The sequence below is a fragment of the Rhinatrema bivittatum genome, chromosome 15, assembly GCF_901001135.1.
Source record: "Rhinatrema bivittatum chromosome 15, aRhiBiv1.1, whole genome shotgun sequence".
Classification (NCBI taxonomy): Eukaryota; Metazoa; Chordata; class Amphibia; order Gymnophiona; family Rhinatrematidae; genus Rhinatrema; species Rhinatrema bivittatum.
This window is the reverse complement of record NC_042629.1, coordinates 58,212,569-58,238,184: the sequence shown is the minus strand read 5'-3', so window position 1 is coordinate 58,238,184 and position 25,616 is coordinate 58,212,569. Positions and strand designations below refer to the sequence as shown.

At 42.3% G+C, this 25,616-nt stretch overlaps 1 protein-coding gene across 6 annotated transcripts in view; it reads left to right on the top strand.

The window, feature by feature from the left end:
- HP1BP3 (heterochromatin protein 1 binding protein 3) overlaps positions 1–25,616 on the top strand; it is a 70,835-nt gene that overhangs the window by 1,507 nt on the left and 43,712 nt on the right. For 2 of the 6 annotated variants that reach the window (XM_029578441.1, XM_029578438.1), the window contains exons 2-3: positions 15,193–15,277; positions 21,986–22,142. In XM_029578441.1, the coding sequence (XP_029434301.1) occupies positions 15,211–15,277; positions 21,986–22,142 (224 nt within the window). In that variant the 5' untranslated portion in view covers positions 15,193–15,210. Of the gene's footprint in view, positions 1–6,261; positions 6,341–15,192; positions 15,296–21,985; positions 22,143–25,616 lie in introns of all 6 variants that reach the window. The other 4 variants (XM_029578439.1, XM_029578443.1, XM_029578440.1 and 1 more) reach the window with 3 other exon arrangements.

Here is a 25,616-nt window from a genome sequence, read left to right as displayed (position 1 = left end):
AAAGATGTCAGGACAGAAATCAAAAGAAGACTAGACCAGCAGAGGAAGTAACAGAACCAATAAATTTGACAAATGTAATTTTATTTTTGCTTTCAATAAAAGCTAACGAATCTTAGGATGTTAACATTGCATTCAGACTGACATATGTCTTGTCCCTTCCCAAAAACAATCTCAGGACTTTTTTTTACAGTCATTTCTCCATAATTCTAGTTGCCTTTTCTTGTCATCCTCCCTTTCAATGCATTCTTGCGCCAGTAATCTGGAATACAGGTCTTAGCATGCACTGAGTTGTAAACTATATTCATCTAATAACAAAGGATTCAGAAATTGCAGCATCAGGTTCTCAAGCTCAGCCCAAGCGGGTGCTCAATGGTGTGGTTCAGTGGGCAAGAAGGCATATGAGACCCCTTCGTTAAGGCATATCTACACTGGATTTCGATTTTTTTGAAATATAGAGCACCTGACCCTGGCAGCCTGATTTGACCACCAAAATTTAGGCAGCTAAAGTTTTTAGCTGAAAATTTTCTTAAATCTAGGTGGCCAAAATTGGACCATCTAGGTCTTCTACTGTAGCTTCTAGTTTTGGTTTTAAAAAAAGGTTGGGATAAGTTCCTGGAAGAAAAGTCTATAAACCTTTGTTAATTTGGACTTGGGGAAACCCACTGCTTTTTCCTGGGATAAGCAGCATAGAATCTATTGAATTTAGGAATCCTGCCAGGTAGTTGTGACCTGGATTGGCCATTGCTGGAAAAAGGATTCTGGGCTTGATGGACCTTTGGTCTGACCCAGCATGGCAAAACGTTTGTTCTTGTGTCAACTAAGTTAGGAGTCTAATGCTGTAAATCAGTGCCAGGTGTCTTACCTTTTATCCCCTGACCTATTCCTACCCCTAGGGCTACCTATTTTGTTTTTATATCTTATTTTTTATTAACCATGGTTATACATGTAACAATGCAACATGTAACATCTTCATTATTGAACAGTAAAACATGCGTAACTTACAGTTTTCTGCTCTTATGGTTTTTTAGTTCTTATTTATTATCCCGCCCTCCTCCCGCCTGCCCATCCCCCCACCCCCATTCTAAGATATTGACTGTTCAGTGTTTTGCATACAATAAGGTGTTCTGCATATGATAAGATGTACACCCATGGGTATAACATAAGGTAGAGCTAACCTTCCCTTTTTACTTAAAGGCCACTGAAGAGTTTAAGGCTTGGTCAATTACTGATGGGAGCTTGGAGAAATGCAGTTAGTGTAGGAGGGAGATAGTTAATGTAATCAGACGAGATGTGTCTCATATAAGCCAGATTCTTGGCCGTAAGGAATTCCATTGTAAGCAATTTGTGGATCTGTTGGTTCCAGGCTGGTATGAATGACGGTGAGCTTGAGGTCCATTGAGAGAGTATAACCGATTTGGCTGTAAGGGCAAATTTTTCTAACAGTAGTAGTCGATCTGATTGGTCAGTTAATGAAGAGTTATAGACACCAAACAGCCAGATATGAGGCTCTAGTGGTATCGCATGCTGCCATAGAGTGAAAATTGTATCTCAATATGGCCCACAAGGGTTGCAGGGCTGCGCATCCCCCAGAAACTGTAAATAATCTGCCTCCTGATGAATACAGCAGAGACATTTATGAGTGAGTATTATCCGCATCTGGAAGGCCTTTTGTGGAGAGTATAAAGCTTGGTGTAGAAACTTAAATTGTTTGTCTCGGAGGTTCATATTCTCTGAAACTTTTGCAATTCTGGAAAAACTCTTTTTTAAATCAGAGATGGTGATTGCCAGAGGGTAGTCAGAGTTCCATTTTTGGGCCAATCAGGATAGGTAAGTTTAAGCTTGAATAACCTGTAGTGCTTTATAAAATTGAGTACACTTCTGTCTCTTCCCGTCTGGGCCCTGGAGCAGGTCCAACAATATCTGAAATTTAAATAGGGATGGGTTGCTTTTCAACAAATCCAGTGAATAGTGTCTTAATTGTAGGTATCCATAAAAGTCCCTGGAGGGCAACGAGAAAGTGTCTTGTAGGTCCTGAAAGCTTTTCAAGTAGCCAGTCTCCTCCACAGGTACTAGTATCTGGTGGAGCCTCCTCAAGCCCCTTCCCTGCCGTTGAGTAAAGATACCTTGTTTGATTCCTGGGGGAAAAAACGGGTTTCCTTGTGTGGAAAGAAATGTAAACGTAACTGGTAGTAGTAGCATGTCACAGGTGAATTTCCAGGATTTCCGTAAGGGCCTCAATATTAGACTTGTCCGAAGGTGTGAAGGAAGGGATTTAAGATCCAGCTGCAAGATCGCTCCCAAGGAGAGCGGTGCTGCCCACTGTTGGAAGTGTTCCACGGGTGTATGAAAAGACGAGTCTAAGATCCAATCACATATGTGCTATAATAGGCTGGCTAGATTATATAGCACCAAATTTGGGCAATTCAACCCACCTTCTTCTTTGGGTCTCATCAGTGTATCCACAGAAATACGAGATTTCTTCCCTCCCCATAAAAATTGCCGCATTTCTTTGTGGATTTCCAAGATGTCCTTTTTCTTCAGCCAGAGAGGTAACAAGCGAAATACATCGAGCCATCTGGATATTTCCATCATTTTCAATAGATAAATTCTTCCAAAGAGAGGCAAGGGGAGTTTCCGCCAAGATTGTAACCTGGTAAGTAATTTCACTTTTAAAGGAGTGAGATTGTATTCATAAAGTTTAGCAGAGTTAGCAGGAATTTGTATGCCCAAATATTTTAATCTCACCGTTATCCATCTCAAAGGGAAGGCTCCTGGCCACTGAGACTATAAAGCACCTAATACATCTAGAGTCTCAAATTTATCGCAGTTAATCTTAAGACCAGCAAACCGTCCAAAGGCTTGTTGGATATTCAATACATGCGCAAGGATTGTACCGGTTGGCTTAAATAGACGAGTACGTCTATTGCAAATGCCGCTACTGTAAAAGTATTGCCATTGGAGGTATATCCCTATATCTGGGGAGTCGAGGCTAGCTTCCGCAATAAGGGGTCAATTGACAGTATGTATAAAATTGGTGATAAGGGACAACCTTGGCGGACTCCTCTTCAGATTGTTATTGCATTTGAGATTAGATCATTCATTAATATATGAGATATGGGAGATTGATACAGAATAGCAATGTTAGTTAAGATTGGTCCATGAAACCCAAACCTCTTTAAAACAGAAAACATATATTCCCATTAGACCTGATCTCGGAGTCAAACCCCACGGCTAGCGTCGGGACCTGAGCCACCCGAGAAGACTCAATTGCTGATAATAACCTCATGATGTGGGCCCCTGCATTACGGTTTTTCACAAAGCCCGCCTGATAGCAGAGATTATGAAAGGGATGACATTACCTAGCCGCTTTGCGATGACTCTAGCTTATAGTTTCAGATCACAATTTAATAGTGATATAGGTCTATTGGTCGCTGCCAAGAGAGGCTCCTTCCCTGGTTCGGGAGAACAGTAATGAATGCCTTAAGAACATAAGAAATTGCCATGCTGGGTCAGACCAAGGGTCCATCAAGCCCAGCATCCGTTTCCAACAGAGGCCAAACCAGGCCACAAGAACCTGGCAATTATCCAAACTCTAAGAAGATCCCATGCTATTGATGCAATTAATAGCAGTGGCTATTCCCTAAGTAAACTTGATTAATAGCCTAATGGCTATTTCATTTTTTAGTTCCTTCAATACCCTAGGATGCATACCATCCAGGCCAGGTGATTTGCTACTCTTTTTAGTTTGTCAATCTGTCCTACTACAGCTTCCAGGTTCACAGTGATTTCGTTCAGTTCATCTGACTCATCACCCCTGAAAACCATCTCCGGAACTGGTATCTCCCCAACATCCTCATTAGTAAACACGGAAGCAAAGAATTAATTTAGTCTTTCTGCCCCTTTAACCCCTTAGTCATCTAATGGTCCAACCGACTCCCTCACAGGTTTCTTGCTTTGGATATATTTTTTAAAGTTTTTATTCTGAGTTTTTGCCTCTATGGCCAACTTCATTTCAAATTCTCTCTTCGCCTGTCTTATCAATGTTTTACACTTAACTTGACAATGCTTATGTTTTATCCTATTTTCTTCAGATGAATCCTTCTTCCAATTTTTGTAGGATTTTTTTTGGCTAAAATAGCCTCTTTCACCTCACCTTTTAACCGACTGTAATTGTTTTGCCTTTCTTCCACCTTTCTTAATGTGGGGAAAACATATGGACTGCGCCTCTAGGATTGTATTTTTAAACAATGTCCAAGCCTGTTGAACACGTTTAACCTTTGCAGCTGCACCTTTCAGTTTTTTCTAACTATTTTCCTCATTTTATCAAAGTTTCTCTTTTGAAAGTTTAGTGTTAGAGCTGCAGATTTACTTATTGTCCCCTTCCAGTTATTAGTTTAAATTTGATCATGTTATGATCACTGTTGCCAAGTGGCCCCACCACAGTTACCTCTCTCACCAAATCCTGCATTCCACTAAGAATAAAATCTCAAATAGCTCCCTCTCTTGTTGGTTCCTGAACCAATTGCACCATGAAGCAATCATTTATTACATCCAGGAACTTTGTCTCTAGCAAGTCCTGATGTTACATTTACTCAGTCAGTATTGGGGTAATTGAAATCGCCTTATTAAAGCCTGGAGGAAACATACCCTTCTCATTGGCTGCCCGAAAAAAATGAAGCATGGGCTCTGCAATTTGGGGGCACAGCAGTTTATAAAAATCAACCATGAACCCATCAGGTCCTGGTGCTTTATGGGCCTTACTGGTTTTAATTACTGCTAGTAATTCGGTTTCTAGTATTGGACTGTTTAAATAGTCTAACTGTGACTGTCAATTTGAGTATATGCAAATTCTCAAAAAAACGTTGTTCATCCTCCATATTCCCTTGTCTATCTTCGTATACAACACTTCATAAAATAATCTTAGGGTCTCACAAATGTCAGTGTCCTTTGTCACAGTCTCCCCGAAACTGTTTTTTAGGCCTGCAATGAAGGATTTCCCTTTCTTAGCAGTTACTAGCCTAACCAATAGTTTACCTGATTTACTGAAACCATTTACTTTAACAGCCAAACCACATTTATGAAGCCTACTATATCTATGTTAACGATCACAGAACTCTTTTGGAAACTCTGTTAAACATCGAAACTTTGTAAACCGTTGTGATGGTGAAACCGGACGGTATATAAAACTCGATAAATAAATTAATTAATTGCCAAAACGAAAAAAGGAGTGCTCAGATATATTTACAGCTTTTTGTGCCCGTATGTGTAAGTAAGTGTTAAGGGTATTTAGGCTGGATCTATAAGACTGTTTATTGCCTTGGGAGGGGGATTCCGCAGAGCCCGCTTTGCAGTTTGTAATTTGTCTTCAAGTTCTAAAATTGTTTTGTTCAGTTGTCTGATTTTTTTTTCTTATTACATATGCCAAGATTTTGCCCCTGAGGACTGCTTTGGCTATCTCCCAGAATAGACTTGGGTCATCTCTATGTTGGGAATTGTGTAGATTAAATTCCTCCCATTTCTGGATTATAAATTGGTGAAAACTATTATCCTTGGTCAGGTAATTGGGGAAGCGCCAAGGTTTCGTAGAAAAGGTGTCCTTGGAAAACCGGATGTCTACCCATATGGGGGCATGGTTAGCTACCGCTATTGTTCCTATTTCTGCCCTTTCCACCTTGAAAAACAGATCTTTAGAGATTAATATATAATCAGTCCTGGAGAGGGTGGCATATGCACGTGAGACATGCGTATAGTCTCTCTCCTCTGGGTGGAGGGTCCCCCATATATCCAATTGTAATTGTTTAATGGCCAGAGTTACCCCTGTTTCTGCTGGTTTTCGAAAGCCCCTAGGTATGGACGATTTGTCTAACATGGCATCATGTACGCTATTAAAGTCACCCATTAGTAGCAGTGAACCCTGCCTATGAATCAGTAGGAGATTAAAAATATTGGTAAAGAATGCACAATCATAGGTGTTTAGAGCATATAGGTTGCAAATAGTAATGGGTTTATCCTCTAAGTGGCCTACTACTATGATAAAATGCCCATTAGGATCGGTAAATTCTTGGTCTATAGTAAAAGTCACCTTATGAATCAAAATGGCTACCCCATCTTTTTTACTTTTAGCAGGGGAGAAATAACAGGCCACTGCCCATTCCCTCCTGAGCTTTTTACTCTCCTCTGCATTGATTTGTGTTTCTTGCAGGCATGCAGTTCCACACTTTAGCCTTTGTAATTTCTGAAAAACCTTTTTTCTTTTTATAGGGGAGCCTAGCCCGGCCACATTCCAGGACAATATTCCATGCTTATACCCCCTATGTCCTCAAATAATTTGCATATATAGGTAAGTAAGAAATCTTAAGGCTGTCAGAGGGAGGCTCCCAGCCATACCTCCGCCCTGCGGTAACACCAGAGCTGCAGCAATATTCAACATAGAACAGTTAGCTGTCCCAAGGGACTGAAATCTCAAGTCTACATGTAGAACTTCAGTTGTAGGAAAAAACCCCACTTCCCGTTCCCTTACACCCTACCCCATCCCACCGATACCTCAATATTAACCATAGACTCTATGAGTCCCATCAGGAGATCATGATTACATGTGACTGGGTGCCACAGCTCGCTACCCCCAACTAATACATAAGAGCTGATGATTCACTTTACAGCTTCCCATATGAGAGTCATGTGTTTAAAGCATCCAGCATATTTCTTGCCGCCTCCGGAGAGTCTAAAGTAGACCACATCCCTCCTTGTAAGACCTTGAGCTTTGCTGGGAATTGAAGAGTGAAACGGATGTTTTTTTAAGCCAGTTCGGATGGGGGCAAGATGGCGGCGTAGGCAGACGCTAGTACGCTGAGCTCCGTTTGTTTGAAATTTTTTCTTGCTAAAGATGCCTGCGAAAAGGAAGGGTAAGCTCCGTACCTATCCCTCAGATACGGAGCTTATGGCAGCACAGCGTTTGATTACAACTTACGCGTCTGTGAAGGTCCTGGAAGTTGGGGGAGCGAACTCCGTTGAGGGATCCACCGAGGAAGCGCTGGTCTCTCCAGGAGATGTGACTCTCAGCCCCCCTGTTCCTCGTAAACCCGAGATTGCTTCTCCCCCTCCACGTCCGGAGGCCGCTGAGGCGCAGGCACATGACGTGTTGCTGTCGAGCTTGGCGCAGGGAGGTCAGAGGGCGGTGGATGATGAAATGCCGGAGCAAGAACTAGAGGTCCCCGGAACCTCAGGGGCAGAAGCTAAGGATGTGCCCCCCGTTTCTACCCCGATTCGGAGTGAGGACAATGAAACATCGAGAGGCGCTTCTTCAACACTGGAGAGGGAAAATAGCCTGGCCGGAATATCACCGGTATTAAAAACGGGTGAGCCTGCAGCAAAACCCCGTTTTCAAATGCCTTCTAAGCCAGAGAAAATCACCTTAGAAGCAATATGGGATATTATGGCGGCGTTAGTGAATGTGATTGGAAACTTTCAAGATAATTTGGAAACCGTTGAGCAGAAAGTATCTTCATGTGAAACCCAGATAGAAGATATAAAACCTAAGCTGGCTTTGATGGAAGTTGAAGTTAAGAAAAATCAGGATTGCAATGTAAAGATTACAAAAGATGTCACCTCGATTTCTAGAAGGTTGGAAAACATGGAAAACTACTCTAGACATTTAAATTTGAGATTTTTTTTTTTCAACTGTACCTTAATTTTTGAGCTCTTTCATCTTTGTATTTATACTTTTCTCACACTCCATTTACTCTATCTCTTTTATATTTTTTTTTTTTATATAATATTTATTACTACATTACTATGTTTAATTGGTTATCTATTCTATTTGTTCCATAATTTATTGTTAGTTCTATTGTTACCTGTTTTATTGTTCAACTGTTCTATGTAAAGCCCACTACTCTTTTTGGGCATTTAAAAGTTGTATGTAAACCGGATTGATTTGTAGTTCCTACAAGAACTTCAGTCTATAAAAATTAAAAATAAATAAATAAATTTCTCAACTTTCCAAAAATTGTTGGTGAACTGCCGTACATAACGTTGAAAAAATATTTTGTTGAGAACTTGAAATTTCATGAGGGAGAAATCCCTCAAGTGAATAAATTGTATTATATATCAACATCGAATAAAAATAGGAATGTTTTGCAGACTAATGAAGGGAATCTAACAAGATTCCTAGAAGACTCAACAATGGAATATTATGAAACAGTTACTTTAATGGTGTCTTTCATTGTAGAAAAAGATTTAAATGATATTATGAAAAGGTACTTCAAAAATATTCAGAACCAGTTTCGGGGGATAAATATCCGTGTGTTTCCTGATTATGCACCTATTACTCAAATTAGGAGACGTGATTTCCTCGTAATGAGATCCCAAGTATTAGCCTTGGGTTTTTCCTATGTACTGAAGTACCCATGTAAGTGTATTATTAGATCTGGGAAAGATATATATGCCTTCCAATAGCCAGAACAGTTAAAATCCTTTCTGAATGCTAGGAGGGTAATAGCTCCCTCCATAGTTAAGCCTTAATATGGAACAAAGATAAATTAGTACCTTTAGCTACGTAAAGCTATTATTACATGTTAGATTATAGTTTTTGAACTTCCTTAAATTTCTGTCCCCACAGCTTATATTTCATATGATGAAATGCAATAATATATCTAACTGATGAGATGTTATCAAGTATTCCTGCATTGTAATTGGTTGAAATTAGATTAATTGCATTTTTTTTTCTGTAAGTAAGTATATACTTGCTGTGATTTTTGAAAATTTGAAAAATAAAAATTAAATAAATAAACCAGTTACCCGCAAATAGATGAGAAAGGCCTCAGAAGCGCTGTCACCTTGGCCAAATAATATTAGCTATTTTGAATATTGCCTTAAATATTGAATATTAGCTATTTTGAATATTGCCTTGGCCGAACCCATATTAGCTATTTTGAATATTGCCTTTTTGTTATTGTTTTGTACCGAGCAAGCTCTTAGCCTTGGTTTGGTTTGGCACCGGGCAAGTTATCAGCCTTGGTTTCTTAAGCAGTTTCTTGTCTCTTACATTGTCCTATGTAAGCTCTTATGCAAAGTTTTTGTTCTCTGTAAACCAGTGTGATTTGTAGTTTTGTACAAGAATATCGGTATATAGAAGTGAAAAATAAATAAAATAAATAATCTGGTGCCATGCCATGGAATTGAAGGTCTGGTCATTTCCTAGCTTCCTGCAAATGTGTTGCTTATGCACATAATTTAGGATTTTAATTATGGTGGTTCTTGGCCGTACAGCCGCCGGTGTGCGCGGCCCTAGTCGAAGCGCACGTTCAATTTCCAGCGTGCCTTTTAGCTCCGGTAAGCCCAACACGTCTGGGATTGAATCTAAAGAGAAGCCCCCGTAAAGTATTCTCCTCCACCAATTCCAGTATACCTATGAGGCACAGGTTCAACCGTCTTGCCCTATTTTCTAGGTCGTCAATTTTTTCGGCTTGGTCTTTAATTATATTCTCCAGCGAGGAGGCCTAGTACTTCATCCTCTAGCACAGAAGTTCGACCCTCTTATCTGATCAAAGCGCGGTACAAAATCCAAACGCGATGTCTGCAAATTTAGTAATTTGTTGGGAGATGTTTGTAAATGTATTATCTAGAGCTTCCATTACTGTCTCTTTGATTTCACTAACCATCGGGTGCAGCGGAAGAGTCTTTTCTCCTTCCTCACCAGAAGGGCCTCTGGCAGTCGGCACCATCTTGCCATCTGTACCTCGAGGTTTTTCTTTGTCCTTTTTAGTCGTTCTCGGAGGCATCGAAGAGGGAGATTTGTGCATAAAAGTAGTGATCGACATAGGCGGAATAGTATCGGTCAGATTCTAGTCACTTGAGCCCGTTATAATAGCGGATTCTTGGGGATTTTAAGCTGCGGCACCCAGAGCTAGCCCAGGCACAGCCTCTCCAGTTCACCACATCACGTGATCTCCAGGGCTACCCATTTTTTAAATTTATAGCCACTCAGTGGGGGAAATCTTTTTGAAAGACTACATGCATAAAAGATTTTTCTTTTGTGCAGTTTTGTTTTTTTTAGAAGCTGAGTTTCAAATTTGTGTGCTACAGCCAGTATAATGCAAATGATATTGGGATTTCCCTGTACGTACCCGGATCAGTCCAGACACCTGGGTTGTGACACTCTAGGTAAATTTCCCTAAATTGCATTTCTAGCCTTCACTCCAATAAGAATTCCTTAGGGCATGACAGATGCCTAGGTCCCTCTCACCAAAGGGTGTTCCCAGGATGTAGCCTTGGCAAAGGAGATACTTTAAAAGCATCAGACACATCCATATTGAGAATGCTGGGTCTTAGCTGTAACATTAAATTTCGTACCCATGAGGCAAACTGAGTGGACCCTAAAGTGGGTCGTTATATTCCCCATTAGTAAGGACCTTCATTTTCAGTTTTTATTTTATTTTTCCCCAGGAATTTCTCAATGTTTATTACAACAAGAACATACATCATATTTACCTGGAAAAATGAGGAGTCTTTCTTTTTTTTTTTCCACCGACTTCTCCTGTATTTGTTCTTGTAATCTGCACTCTACAGCATAGATCAAGGCAGGTTACTTAAGAAACATGTAATTAGAAACATAACTGGGGGGGGGGACCCAGAAACAGTATCCATTGCAATATCAATAGAGTAAAAAATTTACAGTGCTGGGCCCCTAAGAATAAGGGTTAACACTTTCTATTGGATTGGCCTTGAGACTGGAAGCCAGTGAAGGGAAGACAAAATAGGTGTAATATGGTCTCTGGTTCTTGCACGGATTAAAATCTTTGCAGCAGTATTCTGCACAGCTTGTAGAGCACAGATTGCATTTGCAGGAAGACCAAAATATAGCGGGGCTATAAGTATCTTAGATCCTCTGTCCCTTCTGAATTTTGCTAAGGTTTTGGCTGCCAGAGGAATGGGAGGATATGACCAATGACCTTTCAGTGGTGTCAAATGGCATTTGCTGTTAGCCTGCCAACCTATTCAAGGCTGTCAAAACAGATCCACCTTGGGTAGTCTGCACTTGAGGAAGATCCTGTTTGCCACATCCTAATCCAAGGATTACTTGTCGAGGTCTAGCAACTGACAACTCAGTCTGCTAAGAGAATGGCCCAGTCTTGCATCTTGTTTGCATACCACGCCTGTTCTCAAATCCTGTTCCTCCCTGTTTGTTCTGAAGGTATAAGGAGGTCCATATTCAAAAGCCATTTAGTTATCTATAGTTATCTATCTAAATGGCTTACCAACTGTATTCAGCCTTTATCCGGCTAAATTCTAGCTGGCTAATAGGTTACGGGGCTAGCATTTAGCTGGATAATTTAGGGGCGGTCCAGGGGCGTAACTGGGAGGAATTGAGTTAGACAGCTAAGTCTGGTTATGTCAGAGTTGTCTTAAAGTTAGTCGACTATAGTTAGCAATTAACTAATTAAGATAGCCGGCTATATTCAGTAGTGTGTAGCTGCCCTGATTAATATGCCTTCAAAGTTAGCCAGATAAGTTTATCTGGCTATCTAGACTGTCTCAGAATATAGACCTCAAGATTACCTGGCTGCTGTTCTGAACCGTGACAATATTGTTGATCATCTGATTTTTTAAGCCCTTTAGTGCATTCAGTGTAGTCTTCATCACCAAGAGACTTTGTTTTTTTCTAGGAGGGACTAATAACTTTGGGTGCAGAGTTCAGCTACATAGGATTTATCTGATGTAGAATTTGGAAAGGTAGTCATTGTTTCAAATGATGGTTTTTGCCATCTAGAGTGAATATAAATCCTCTGATCCTTTTTGTTGTTGTGCACACACACTACTGTACTACCTTTCTCATCCAAGTCTGGTTTAAAAGTAGTTAGAATGCAGTTCAGTGTTTTTGATACACATCACAACTTTATGGAAAGGGGCAGATTTCTGCTCGGCTTCTGCTTTCTGTTTACCCATTTCACATCACTCAGTATTTTACAGACCTGTATCATATCTCCTTTCAGCCATCTCTTCTGCAGACTAAATAGTCCTAATCTGTTTAGCCTTTCCTCTTAAGGGAGCCATTCTGACCCGTATATCATTTTGGTCACCCTTTTCTGTACCTTTTCTAGTTCTGCTATATCTTTTTTGAGATGGAACGACCAGAAATTCATACAATATCCAAGTTACAGCTGCACCATGGCATTATTCTATCCTCTATTTTATTTTCCACTTATTTCCTAATTCCTAATATTGTATTTGCTGTTTTAAGCACTGCCGCACTCTGGGCTGACAGCGCACTCTGGGCTGACAGCGTCGGCTGTCAGTGGGTTTGACAGCCGACGCTCAATTTTGCCGGCTTAGGTTCTCGAGCCCGCTGACAGCCACGGGCTCGGAAACCGGACGCCGGCAAAATTGACCGTCCGGTTTTCGGCCTGACAGCTGCTGGCTGAATTCAAATATTTTTTTTTTCGGGACCTCCGACTTAATATCGCTATGATACTAAGTCGGAGGGTGCACAGAAAAGCAGTTTTTACTGCTTTTCTGTGCACTTTCCCGGCGCCGGCTAATTTCTGAAAGTAAAATGTGCGGCTTGGCTGCACATTTTACTTTCTGTATCCCGCGCGCATACCTAATAGGGCCATCAACATGCATTTGCATGTTGATGGCCCTATTAGGTGCCGCGGTTTGGACGCGCATTTTCCTCCCCTTACTGAATAAGGGGTAAGGGAAAACGCGCGTCGGAGCGCACTGTACTGTATCGGCCTGTGAGTTTCTGGCATAGGTGTCTCCGCAACCCCTCCTGAGTAAAGTCCAAAGCAAAGAATTAATTTTAGTTTTTCTGCTAAGGCCTAATGCCCCTTTTAACCCTCTATCATCTAATGGTCCAACCGACTCCCTCACATGACTTTTTTTTTTATTCGGCTTTTCAGCACTTCAAAGCAGATTACATTCAGGTACTGTAGGTATTTCTCTAACCCCTGAAGCTTTACAATCACACTGGCCGATGCAGTAATCTGGGTGCTAAGTAGATTTGTGCTTGAATATACATGAAAGATTTTGTCTCTCTGGCAAGATTCTTTTCAAAATCTCTTTTGGTGGACCTTCGTAATGCTTCATGTCTAACTTGCCAGTCCTTATGCTTTTCCCTATTTTCTTCATTTGGATTCACATTCCAGGATTTGAAAGATGTCCTTTTGACTTTAATGGCCTCTTTCACCTTGTCATTTAACCATGCATGAAATACATCTAGTCTGGGCCTCTAAGATTGTAGTTTTTAAACAGCATCTACACTGCATGTAAACGTTTTAACCTTTGCTACTGCTCCTTTTAGCTTTTTCCTAACTAATTTCTTCATTTTATCATACTCTTTTTTTTAAAGTTAAATGCTACAGTAGTTTTCCTTAATGTCAATCCTTCAGTGATTGTTAAATTTTATTACATTATGAACACTATTGCCAAGCAACCCCCACCACTGTTGTCTCACACACTAGATTAGTGATGGTGAACTCCAGTCCTTGAGTACCAAAAACAGGCCAGGTTTTCAGGATATCTACAATGAATACGCATGAGAAAGACCTGCATGCACTACTTCCATTGTATGCAAATCTATCTCATGCATATTCATTGTGGATATTTGCATACAATGGAAGTAGTGCATGCAGGTCTTTCTCATGCGTATTCATTGTAGATATCCTGAAAACCTGGCCTGTTTGTGGCACTCAAGGACTGGAGTTTGCCATCACTGTACTAGATCCTATATTGCGGTGAGGATTAGATCTAGAGAAGTCCCCCCCCCCTTTCGTCAGTTTCAGGACCAACCAGCTGCTTCATGAAACATTTATGGCATCTAAAACCTTTACCTCCCTAGCATGACCTGATGAAACATTTACCCAGTCAGTATTGGGGTAATTGAAATCTCCCATAATTATGTGCTAATTTGTTAGCTTTCCTAATTTTGTTATCATATCTCTGTCGCTTCTTTATCCTGGACAGGAGGATGATAAAATACCCCCTTTCCTATACCCTTCTCCATCACACTTGGAATTTCTATTCATAGAGAGTCCACAGTGCATTTTGTCTCCTGCAGCCTTAACATATAGTGCCCATCCCTCTCCAGTTTACCTGGCTTGTCATTTCAATATAATTTGTTCCCTGGCATCACAGTGTCCCATTATTATGTCTATATGTTCCCAACTCTGCAGTCTTATTTTTTAGACTTCTGGCATCTGCATACAGATAATTCAAAGTATGATTTTAATTGTTTTCACAACCTGCCTAGCAGTTGAAAAGGGTGGTTTGGAATCCTTTACTCCCCAGGTGCTGCTACTTCTGCTTCTATCACAACCTCTCTATAAGGATGTTCTAATTTCCTTGATATGGCAGTATCCTTTGAAGATACCTCCTTCTGAACCATGCATTCCCGAGCAACTGTTGGTTTCCCCCCATAATCCAGTTTAAAAACTGCTCTGTCTCCTTTTTAAAAGCACCAGCGGTGTGCTGTACCCTGATGAAGGTGGATTCCATCTTTTCAAACTAGGCTTTCCTTCCCCCAAATATTTCTCAGCGCCTAACAAATGGGATGCCCTCTTCTCTCCACTATTGCCTCATTTGCACATTGAGATTCCAGAACTTGGCCTACCTTAACAATTGGAATGGGGCACATGTCTGAGAATGTTACCCTGGTGGCTCTGGATTTCGGCTTTCTACCTAAAACCTAAATTTGTTTTCCAGAACTTCCTTCCCACACCACCTTATGTCATAGTTGCCAACAAATTGCACGATAGCCAGGTCCTCACCAGCACTGTCTAAAATCCTGTCTGGGTGGGAAGGGTGAGGTCTACCACATTTGCACCAGGCAGGCAAGTTGCCAAATGATCTTCACAGCCATTGTCCCCTCTTAAGCTTTGCGGGTGCACGCAGGTCGTGAACCTTGTGCATATGGCAAAATATAGGACACATAAGAAATCCTGATACTTGCATTATACTGGGCCATAGTGCAAAAATTTGAACACTGCTTATAAAAACTTGCACAAAAGAAAATATTTGCGCAACAGCCATCCTAATGGTTCTCTCCTGGACATAAGGCCTTGGAGACGCATCTTCAATATGAGGGGATCGTGTCCCTTTTAAGTTCTAGAATTAGGGTGTTGGATTAGCCTGATCTTGGCTTGTATTATTAACTTTCTTGTCCTTGCAGCCTCAATGTAACTTAATTTTGTTTTGCAGAAAAGTGAAAAGAGCACCATGCCGATTCGTCGAGCTGTGAATACTGCTGCACAGGAAACTCCTCCCAAAAACAAGCCCACTGAAGGTGAGGCGCGGAAACCAGGTAACATTAGAAACATAATAACTTAGTAAATGACAGCAGGTAAGGACTAGTTGATCCACTTATGCTTCCCTGTTGTTGTCTTCTCTGGTTCTCTACCACTTTGGGTAGATGAGCAATATTAATTGTCATGTTTATCAACACCAGCTCTTCCCCATGTCTTTTACCCAACCTCTGAACCCTGTTCTTACCACTTCCCTCTATATCTGTCCCAAATATGCTTAAAGTCCTTTAGAGTGCTGATCTCCACCGCCTGTTCCAAGCATCCACCACTCTTTTTCAGCAAAATATCTCCCCATGTTTCCTCTGAACCTAACATTTAATAGGTGAAGATGACAGATAAGGAATAATTGGCCCACACTGTCTGCTTGGCTATTCTTGCTATACTCTAAGGATACTGTATATCTTAACTGTCAGCCATAGTAGTTTGACTATCTACAGAATATCAGTTTCTCTTGTTCTCCCACACTTAATCAAACACCCAGACCTCTTCTAATGTCTTCCTACCAAGCTGTGCAATAATTCAGGCAAATACAAAAAACAAACTGGACCGCTGTTTGAATGTCTGGCCACCCTGCAGTTAGGATTGTAACCATGACCACTCCAGCCATCTTGGAAACTTGATGCTGCCATGTTGTTAATCTTTCTCCATTGCCTAACCTCCTTGGCCCTCTAAAGTTCCATATGTCTGAGCAAACACTGAAGCCCCTTCCCTCTTGTCTTCTACTCATTTACCTTCTGCTTGCTCTTACCACTGTATTCTGTCTATGCCAGGCATGTTTATCTTCTGTCATCATTTTGGTTACTACTACCTACTGCTGATATGCTATTCCAGATATCTACCACTCTCTCAGAAAAGTAATATCTTTTCATATTTCTTCTGAACCTTTCTTTCTTCAATTTCATATCATGATCCCTTTTACATGAATTTCCTTTTCTAGTATAAATTTCAAGTCAGACCAAGGGTCCATCAAGCCCAGTATCCTGTTTCCAACAGAGGCCAAACCAGGCCACAAGAACCTGGCAAGTACCCAAACTCTAAGTGGATCCCATGCTACTGATTCCAGTAATAGCAGAGGCCATTCCCTAAGTCAACTTGATTAATAACAGTTAATGGACTTCTCCAAGAACGCAACCCAACACAAGAAAAACGCCTCGTCCCTCGATCAATAACTCCCACAAACTGAACACCTAAGATAATTTGCAACTGACTTCACTTACTACCCCCAGCCTATATGTAACAAGAATTTCCTTCTCTTATATATATTAACACCATCATATGTTATTAACATTGCTGTCATAGAAGATTGCTAATAAGTAATAATAATTCTATATGTAACCAACTAACACTCTTAACCCCAAAACCTCTTTCTGTAAGATATTTTGCTACGTCGATGCTTGTAACCAATCTTATGTCACAACCACTGTAAACCGTTATTATGGCAAAACCGAATGACTGTATACAAAACACGTTAAATAAATACATTTATTTATTTATTTAATTGACAGTTTTATATACCGAAGTTCTGGTAACAAAGTTACTAATCATTTCGGTTTACATTACAACAATTGAATTGACAGTATATAGAATAATGTCTTACAATGAACAAGGTAAATTGAATTTGGAAAAATAAATAATAATAATAGCTTAAAATGAACAAGGAGAGTATAATTTAAATACAATATATTTTGAGGAAAAGTGAACATAATTGCTGGTACTGATTTTGTCGAGACTGAAGTCGGTGGTCATGGAGTTCAAGGCTTGGTTATTGGGATTAAGAGAATGCTTGGTTGAACAACCAGGTCTTGAGTCTCTTTTTAAAGGTGAGTGCCGATTGTTCAATTCTAAGGTCAGGAGGGAGTGAGTTCCAAAGTTTAGGGCCAGCGGTGGAAAGAGCTCTTCTACTTAGTGATGTTTTGAACTGCACTAACCACATCCTCTGGCAACAAATTCCAGAGCATAACTGGGTGTGTTGAGTGAAAAATAATTTTCTCCAGTTGGTCTTAAATGTGCTACTTGCTAACTTCATGGCGTGCTCCCTAGTCCTTTTATTATCCAAAAGTGTAAATAACCAATTCACATCTACTCGTTCAAGACCTCTCATGAGCTTAAAGAACTCTATCATATCCCCCCTCAGCCATCTCTTCTCCAAGCTGAACAGCCCTAACCTCTTCAGCCTTTCCTCATAGGGGAACTGTTCCATCCCCTTTATCATTTTGGTTGCCCTTCTCTGTACCTTCTCCATCGCAATTATATCTTTTTTTGAGATGTGGTGACCAAAATTGTACACAGTATTCGAGGTGCGGTCTCACCATGGAGCGATATAGAGGCATTATGACATTTTCCGTTTGGTTAACCATTCCCTTCTTAATAATTCCTAATATTCTGTTTGCTTTATTGACTGCTGCAGCACACTGAGATGATGATTTCAAAGTATTATCCACTATGATGCCTCGATCTTTTTCCTGGGTGGTAGCTCCTAATATGGAACCTAACATCGTGTAACTACAGCAAGGGTTATTTTTCCCTATATGCAACACCTTGCACTTGTCCACATTAAATTTCATCTGCCATTTGGGTGCCCAATCTTCCAGTCTCGCAAGGTCCTTTTTCTGAAGAGACAGTTCAGTGGTTGGTGTTGAACAGACAGATTTTCTGTCGATAAGCAGTCTGAATTAGCCATTACATGTGGGTGGTGTAATCTGGCAACACCGAATGGACTTGTCTCTTCGAGCTGTAGAGCTTTTAGCTCTCTTCAGCATGTGCGGGAGTTCTCTCATGGGCGTTGCTTTGCGAACCTCCTCAGTCATTTTTTGTCCAAGCTGAAGTACGGACGTGTATTTCATCTCTTCTCTATTTTTTCCTTCAAAATATTTGTTTTGGTCATAAACCTTTTTCTGCTTTGCCTCGCTGCTTTTGCAGCCACAAACAGCATTTTAAGTGCTACCGAAAAAAATATCAAAAACAGAATTAATTTCCTTACTGAAGAATGCCAGATTAGAAGAAAGGGGAGTAGTTTTAAGAGCTGCCAGTGTGTAAAAATCATGTTCCTCACCAACAGGTATGATCTGTTTTACCATTATCTGGGGCTGGATCACGACCAGAAAAAAACTGAAACCAGAGGTCAGAAGTCCCCACACTCACAGCACTCCAGGGCCTTGCACATAGAAGAACTGCATAAATCTTTCTGCAGTCACAGGAGATCATCTTCTTGTAATTTAGCATCATCTGCATCCTCGGGGAAAAGGCTTGAAATTTTTTTAAAAACTCCTCTGTCTGTGCAGGCTGAGACTGTGGGGTCTAGTTCAGCTGGTTGCTCAGCATTGAAGCAGAAGTGGCACCATTTTTCTAGATCAAGCAGGATGGTAGACCTCACATGTGGGTGACATCCTCACATAAAGCCCGGCATGGAAAATTGAGCATGCTACTATCCGTGCATCCACTCTGGGTCCCCCTTCAGTCTTTTTTTTTTTTTTTCAACGAAGTGTTTGCCTTGCGGTTGTTGAGCTCTGCTCTTCTATTTGTTTTTTCCAAAATCTTTCTGTCATTTTTCAGCAGTCTCTGCGCCAGGTCCCTCTTCTACCTGTCGGTGTCCTTCCTGCAACACCCTGTGTTGTGGTCAATTCCCAGTGTGTTGCTTTCCAGTGGCCGCCGGCCATCAACCGCTCGCTGGCTGCTGTTCATGGCATCGTCCGGTTTTCGACGATGCCCCCAGTGCCCGTGGACCATGTCTATCACTGATCTACATGAGGTTTGTATCCTCTGTCTGGGGGCATCATACGACATCCGGAGGTGTGCTCTCAGCGATCAAATGACTCCCAACGGCCGTCATGCGTGGCTAAATAAGATGGAAAAGCTTTTTGGGCTCAAAAAGCCTGATCCATCTACTCCGGCATCAAGGGCGTCGACACCGGGGGGGGGCCGAGGAGAGCCGCTAGATAAGCCGTCCCGCTTTACTCCTCCATCGGGACCCGAGAGAGAGAGAGGGGGGGGGGGGGGGCCGGAGATAGACCATCTCTGGTGTCCTCGCATTCCAAGACTTCAGGATCTTCGCCTTCCTCAGCGCTGGGGAAAGATTGGGCAGAGCACAGAGGGAAGTCCTTCAAACATTGGCAATGGTCGCTATCCTTACATGGCACCTGGTCAGGTGCGGTACCGGCAACTGCTGTGCCGGCACCAGAGCAATACCGTAGAGAGGAGCCCTCTACCTCTCTCAGACCCGGGAGTCTTAGGCATTCCCCACCAGTGTCGGTGCCTCCTCCTCAGTCCGTTCTTTCTTCAGCAGACTTTCAAGAAGAGTTGGATTGCAGGGTTCAGCTAGTGGTGCTACGAGCTGAGCGGGGTATCAAGTCGCCAACTGCACCGGTTCCCATGCCGGTGATAGAGCCCACGTCATCTCTCTTGGCGGCCCTACTCGAGCGTCTAGATGTCCTTTTTTGGCATTCCTCCAATGCAGAGGGTGCCCGAGGCACCATTGGTGCCCCAGTGGCCACCAATGCCCTCCTCCAGAACAATTCCCATGATCGGGTCCTCCTCCGAGGAAGATTTGTTGCAGCCAACGAAACCTGTGGAGGCGCTAGTTCCGCAGCTGCAATACCCTGATTCTGGCCATCTGGGGTTGTGGGGTCATCAGTGCCCCTGGTGCCCAAACCGAGAGGCTTGGGCAGGGACACTCTGTTGGCCCCAGGGGACCTTAACGAGGAGGAGCCCCCATATATGATCCATTGGAGGATGACAGCTCCGACTCCTCTTGGAACTGTCTCCACCAAACGAGAGGTGTAGCCTCCCCCCCCCCCCCCCCCCCCCCCCCCCCGGGAAGACCTTTCTTTTGCAAACTTTGTCCGGGCGATGGCGGAGGCCATCCCATTTCAGCTCTTCCCTGAGGAGGATGCCCGGCACAAAATGCTGGAAGTCCTCCAGTTTGTGGATGCCCCAAAGAAAATAGTGGCGGTCCAGTCCATGACATTTTCAAGGAGCTACTCCTCAGGATCTGGGAAAACTCCATGACTGTTCCTCCGGTCAATCAGAAGGCGAATGCGATTTATTTAGCGCAACATGCATTGGGATTTGAAAGGTGACACCTCCTGCATCAGTCTGTGGTGGTGGAGTTCACCATCAAGAAAGCCAAGAGCTCCCGCACCCATGCCTCTGCTCCTCCAGGTTAAGAGCATCAGGCGTAGGAAGCTCTGGGTAGGAAGGTCTACCAGGCTGCTATGCCCATCGCCTGTGTTGCTTCCTACCAACTGTATATGACCCAGTATAACCAGAACTTGTGGAAGCAAGTCCAGGAACTATTGGAGTGCCTGCCTCAGCAGCAGCAGGACGCGTTCTCGGCAGTGGTACAGCAGGGTCTAGAGGCGGGTACACATGAGGTGAGATCCACCTACGATGTTTTTGAGATGGTGGCCAGGCAGCGGGCATTGGTGCTCAAAGGATGGCTTGGCTCTGTGCCTCGGACCTTCGACCGGAGGTCCAGATGAAGCTGGCAGATCTGCCCTGCACAGGGGAGAACCTCTTCAGGGATAAGGTCAGAGACGTGGTAGCTCAGCTGAAGGACCACCATGAGACCCCCCTTCAGCACTTTTCTGCCAGTACCTCTGACTTGCCATCCTCAGTCAGGAAATACTTGCGACAGGGCTCCAGGAAGACCTCCTATCGCCAGAAGAAATATTACCCTCCTACCTCGAGGGCACGCACGCCATGTGCAGCTTCCCGGGGTCGCTACAGGCAGCAGAGGGTCCCCAGGACCGTTGGCACCCAGTTAGGGGCTGTTGGTCATTGTTATATCCGCGAACAGCCTGAAGCTTGGTATTCACCCACATGTGAGGACTACCATCCTGCTTGTCTTAGGAGAAAGCAGAGATGCTTACCTGTAACAGGTATTCTTCTAGGACAGCAGGATGTTAGTCCTCAGGAAACCTGCCCACCACCCCGTGGAGTTGGGTTCTCCTGCGTTTTGTTTATATTTTTTCGCTCCTGAATTCTTATGAGACTGAAGGGGGACCCTGCGTGGATGGGGGCATGTTCAATGTGCCACTCAAAGTTTCTAGTGAGGGGATTTGAGGTACTCACTAAGCGATCTTCTCTCAGTACAGAGTATGTCTGCACTGACCAGTGGGTTCCAGTTTGGGGTTTTCCAGTAGGCTCCAGGAGGGGTTACAGCTTTATACATCTGGGGAAAGTGGCTTGATTGAAATGTTTTCAGTTATTTTGTTAAATTTCTAGTAGTAATTGCCAAAAACATGCCCTGCTCATCTTGTGATTTTACTTTTATAAAGTGCTCATCATGTATGCTGTGCTATCCATGATAAATGGCAATAAATCAGTAGAGAGTCTTCTGCCTTGAAGTCTTAAATCTTAACAAATAGAATTTAAAAATGTGAATGTTAACGTTTGGCACTCATTGGGGCAAATATCATCTGAGTGTGGCACGCTCAATACTGTGAAAGGTGGGGGGGATTCAGCCTTAAAGTTGAAGTTTTATTTGCATATAATTCTATTCTGTTGAAACAGTAGCAGCGTGAAAGAGCTACAAGTTGAGTATTATTGACTTAATTTCTGTATTTGTGGCCTACCTGATTTTTCAAATTGACAGTCTCGTGTAAAGCTGGAGTGCCACAGGGTCCAACAAACCTTGACTTCTGTTATCATCTTGTATGCTTTTGTATATCTTTCCCCTGTTTCTGTTTCAGATCCTGAGGTCAGCTCGGAGGAGTCTGCCTCCACAGGAGAGGAGCAGGAAAATGAAACCCCCCCTGCCACCTCTAGCGAGGCAGAGCAGCCTAAAGAACCTGAGAAAGTGGAGGAGAAGAAAGGCGACAGCAAGACCTCCAAAGAAGCAAAAAAAGAGTAAGCAGTAAATGCTGACCACTTCTTTTCTCCAGCGGGACTTGCTGTTGGTAACAAGTATGACAGAACAAAACAATGCATTTACTTAGTGGGCAGTAATGTCAGCGTCGTCCAGGACAAGAGCCCTAGTCTGTCTTCATGGCAATATGGAAGAGAGAATTCTTTGAGGAAGTGATTCCAAAGCTAATCCTTTAGGCCCCTTCCCTGAGCAGGTCCAGAAAAATCCTGGGTGACTAAAATTCAACACCAAGTACTGACCTTGGAGGGGGGAGGGGGGGGTGAGCAAGAGGAGTAGAGTAGAGGAAAGGAAGGAAAAGTAAAATAAAATAGATGCATGCAAAAAAGAAAAAAAAATTCAAGCAAGACAAGAGAAAAACATTTCCTGATTCTTAGATATTCTGTCTTGCATCCAAGATTGCTTAATATTTTTCCACCCCTGGATACATATTTTCATCCAGCTGCTTTATACTATTTGGGGGTAATTTTCAAACTGCCCACCTAAATTAGGCAGCCAAAGCATTCTCTTCATCAGTATAGATGAGGACCAGGTGGAAGATGTTAGAATTGTATTGTCTTTAGCTGATAAGTTGACACCAGTCCGACTACATACTATAGGAAAACAATCTTTTAAAAAGAAACCTTGATATATTCAAATGCTTAGTACAGATAAGATATGGCGGAAAGATAAAAATCTAGTGAATTAAGAGAATTATAAACATCAATTAGAGAAATATAGGCCAGATATAGAGAAGGCTAAAAATAATTTTTTTCTAAGAAAATTCATGAAGTTAACTTTAATTGTAAATGGTTCTTTTCCTTAGTTCAGTGAGAATATCTAGACATCTTTAAGTTTATCAAGTGACTTGTTTGCAAAAGCTTTGTTAAAAAAGACTGAAGATATCTCTAGTAAATTTCCAAAAGTTTTAGACTTTTTTTGACCACTGAACCAAAATTGGTGTCCCAATGAAGTATCTTTGATTATGTCTCTACGGTGAATTAGAACAAATTATTGCCAAAATGTATCCATCTTATTGCCAGTTAAACCCAGATCAAGTTAATTCTTTTAAAGCTATTTGTATGGAAATTTCTCAGTTTATAAAGAAGTTAGTGAATTTATCTTTAACAGAAAGGACCTTTCCAGATCAATTAAAAAAGCTATGGTACTGCCATTCTTAAAAAAAATAAGTTGGATCCATCTAATTTGATGAATTATCGTCCTATATCTTCTTATTCTTTATGGCTAAAGTCATAGAGAAGGTGGTAGATAAACAATTGGATGAGTACTTGCAGGAAAACTCCTTGTCAATCAATATAGATTTAGGGAAGATCATAGTACAGAAACTTTATCATCACTGTCCAACACAATTTTAAGATGTTTTGACTATGGACAAATGTATTTGTTGGTGCTGCTAGATATATCAGTGGCATTCGACACAAATGACCATAGCCTTTTACTATCTCGCTTGTCTGAACTGGGCATAACTGGCATTGTGAGAAAATAATTCTCTTCTTTTCTTTCTAATAGGAGTTTTCAGGTAGCTTTTGAAAAAAAAAAAAGCTTCTCAATGGTTTAATATTAAAGCCGGTGTTCCGCGGGGCTCTTCACTATTTGCTTCCGTATTTAATGTATACATTGCTCTGTTATGTAAGCTATTAAGTGTTTGGAGACTGGAATTTAAACTCTATGCAGACAACATTCAGTTTTGTTTTCCCATTAGAGATAGTGTCGTCAGCTTCAAAAGATAAAGACATGGTTACATTACAATCGCCTGGCCCTGAATGTGAATAAGACCGAAATTATGGTCTTAAATTGTCAGTAGGCTGTTAGAACATATAGAACCAGTGCACAAGACAGACTGCTTGTTTGTTCTTCTCGGTGGAAGGAAACAAGGCGAAGCAGTTTCGTGAGCTACCATAGCTCGCTGGATCAAGGAAGTGATCACAGGAGCTTATGAAGAGGCAGGGGGAAGCCTTTAACCCTTCAGGTTAAAGCTCATTCCACTAGGGCCCAGGCAGTATCCTGGGCGAAAGATATGCTACTGTCTCCCATCGACATCTGCCGAGCAGCGACGTGGTCCTCCTTACACACCACCTCCAGGTTCTATCGCCTGGACGCCCAAGCCCGTGAAACACAGTCTTTGTGAGGGCGGAGCTAACCGGGTCGCGGGCAGCCTCCCACCCCATTCGGGAGTAGCTTTTGTACATCCCATTGGTCCTGAGTTCAATCTGGCTACACACTAGGAAATGGAGAAATTACTTACCTGATAATTTAGTTTTCCTTAGTGTGTGGACAGATGGACACTGCATCCTGCCCACGGCTGCCCATGAACAGTGCCAAGGAATTGCATATGAATCTCGATCCCAAATATGTTATGGGTAAGCCATCACCCTATGCCTAGATCTGGGCATCTGTAGTACTGCTGGGATTCAGTGCTTATGTTTGAGTATAGTTACGGTCACCAGTTTTAATCACGTTCTTAATCAGATTATTAAATTGTATTCAAGTTTTTCAATAGTATGTCCACAATGGCTTTTGAAGAGAATACTGAATGGCTGAAGTCACTACAGGGGTGTATCTAGGGTGATGTCAGCTTTGAAACCTGACCCCCATCTCCATCTGCTAGCAGGGGAGCATATAAACCATTGGTCCTGAGTTCATCTGTCTACACTAAGGAAAATGAAATTATCAGGTAAGTAATTTCTCCAATAAACTCCCAGTCCCTCCAACAAAGTGGGCTGTACTTTCCAAACTTAGCAAAGAAAGCTGGGAATCTATAGGTACAGTGTAGTATCATCAAGCAACAAGTAACATATGTCAGTAATGCAAAAACAACTTGCGATTCACCGTTCAGAGTACAGTAGAGAACCCGGAGAATGGGAGTGGTCCGGAGAGGCGATGGATTTGATCATGCACAAGTGGAGGGTTCCTTACTTAGACCTGATGACTACTCTGAGCAATGCAAAGGCTCCCAGATTCTTCAGCCGCAGAAGGGAGTACTGCTCAGAAGGTCCTACCCTGGCCTCACGATGTCCTCCTTTACATGTTCCCATCTTGGCCTCTGGTGGGAAAGGTACTCAGAAGAATAGAACTCCACAGGGGGTCGGTCGTCCTCATGGCTCTGGAGTGGCCTTGGAGACTGTGATTCGCGGATCTGGTTAACTTCGCTACGGACGGTCCTCTCCACCTCGGCCATCTGCCAAACCTGCTCCAACAGGGTCCAGTATTTTTCGATCAGGCGGATCGCTTTTGTCTAGCGGCCTTGCTTTTGAGCAGCAGCGACTAAGGAAGAAGGGTTATAAGGAGGAGGTTATCTCCACGCTGTTGTAGGCCCTTAAGACTTCTATCTCTCTGGCTTATAGTCAGGTATGGAGAGTGTTTGAGACTATATACGCTGAGTCAGGAGTTCCAGCGAGTAAGGCTTCGGTGTCCCAGGTTCTCTCCTTCCTGCAGAATGATCTCTCCAAAGGTTTGTC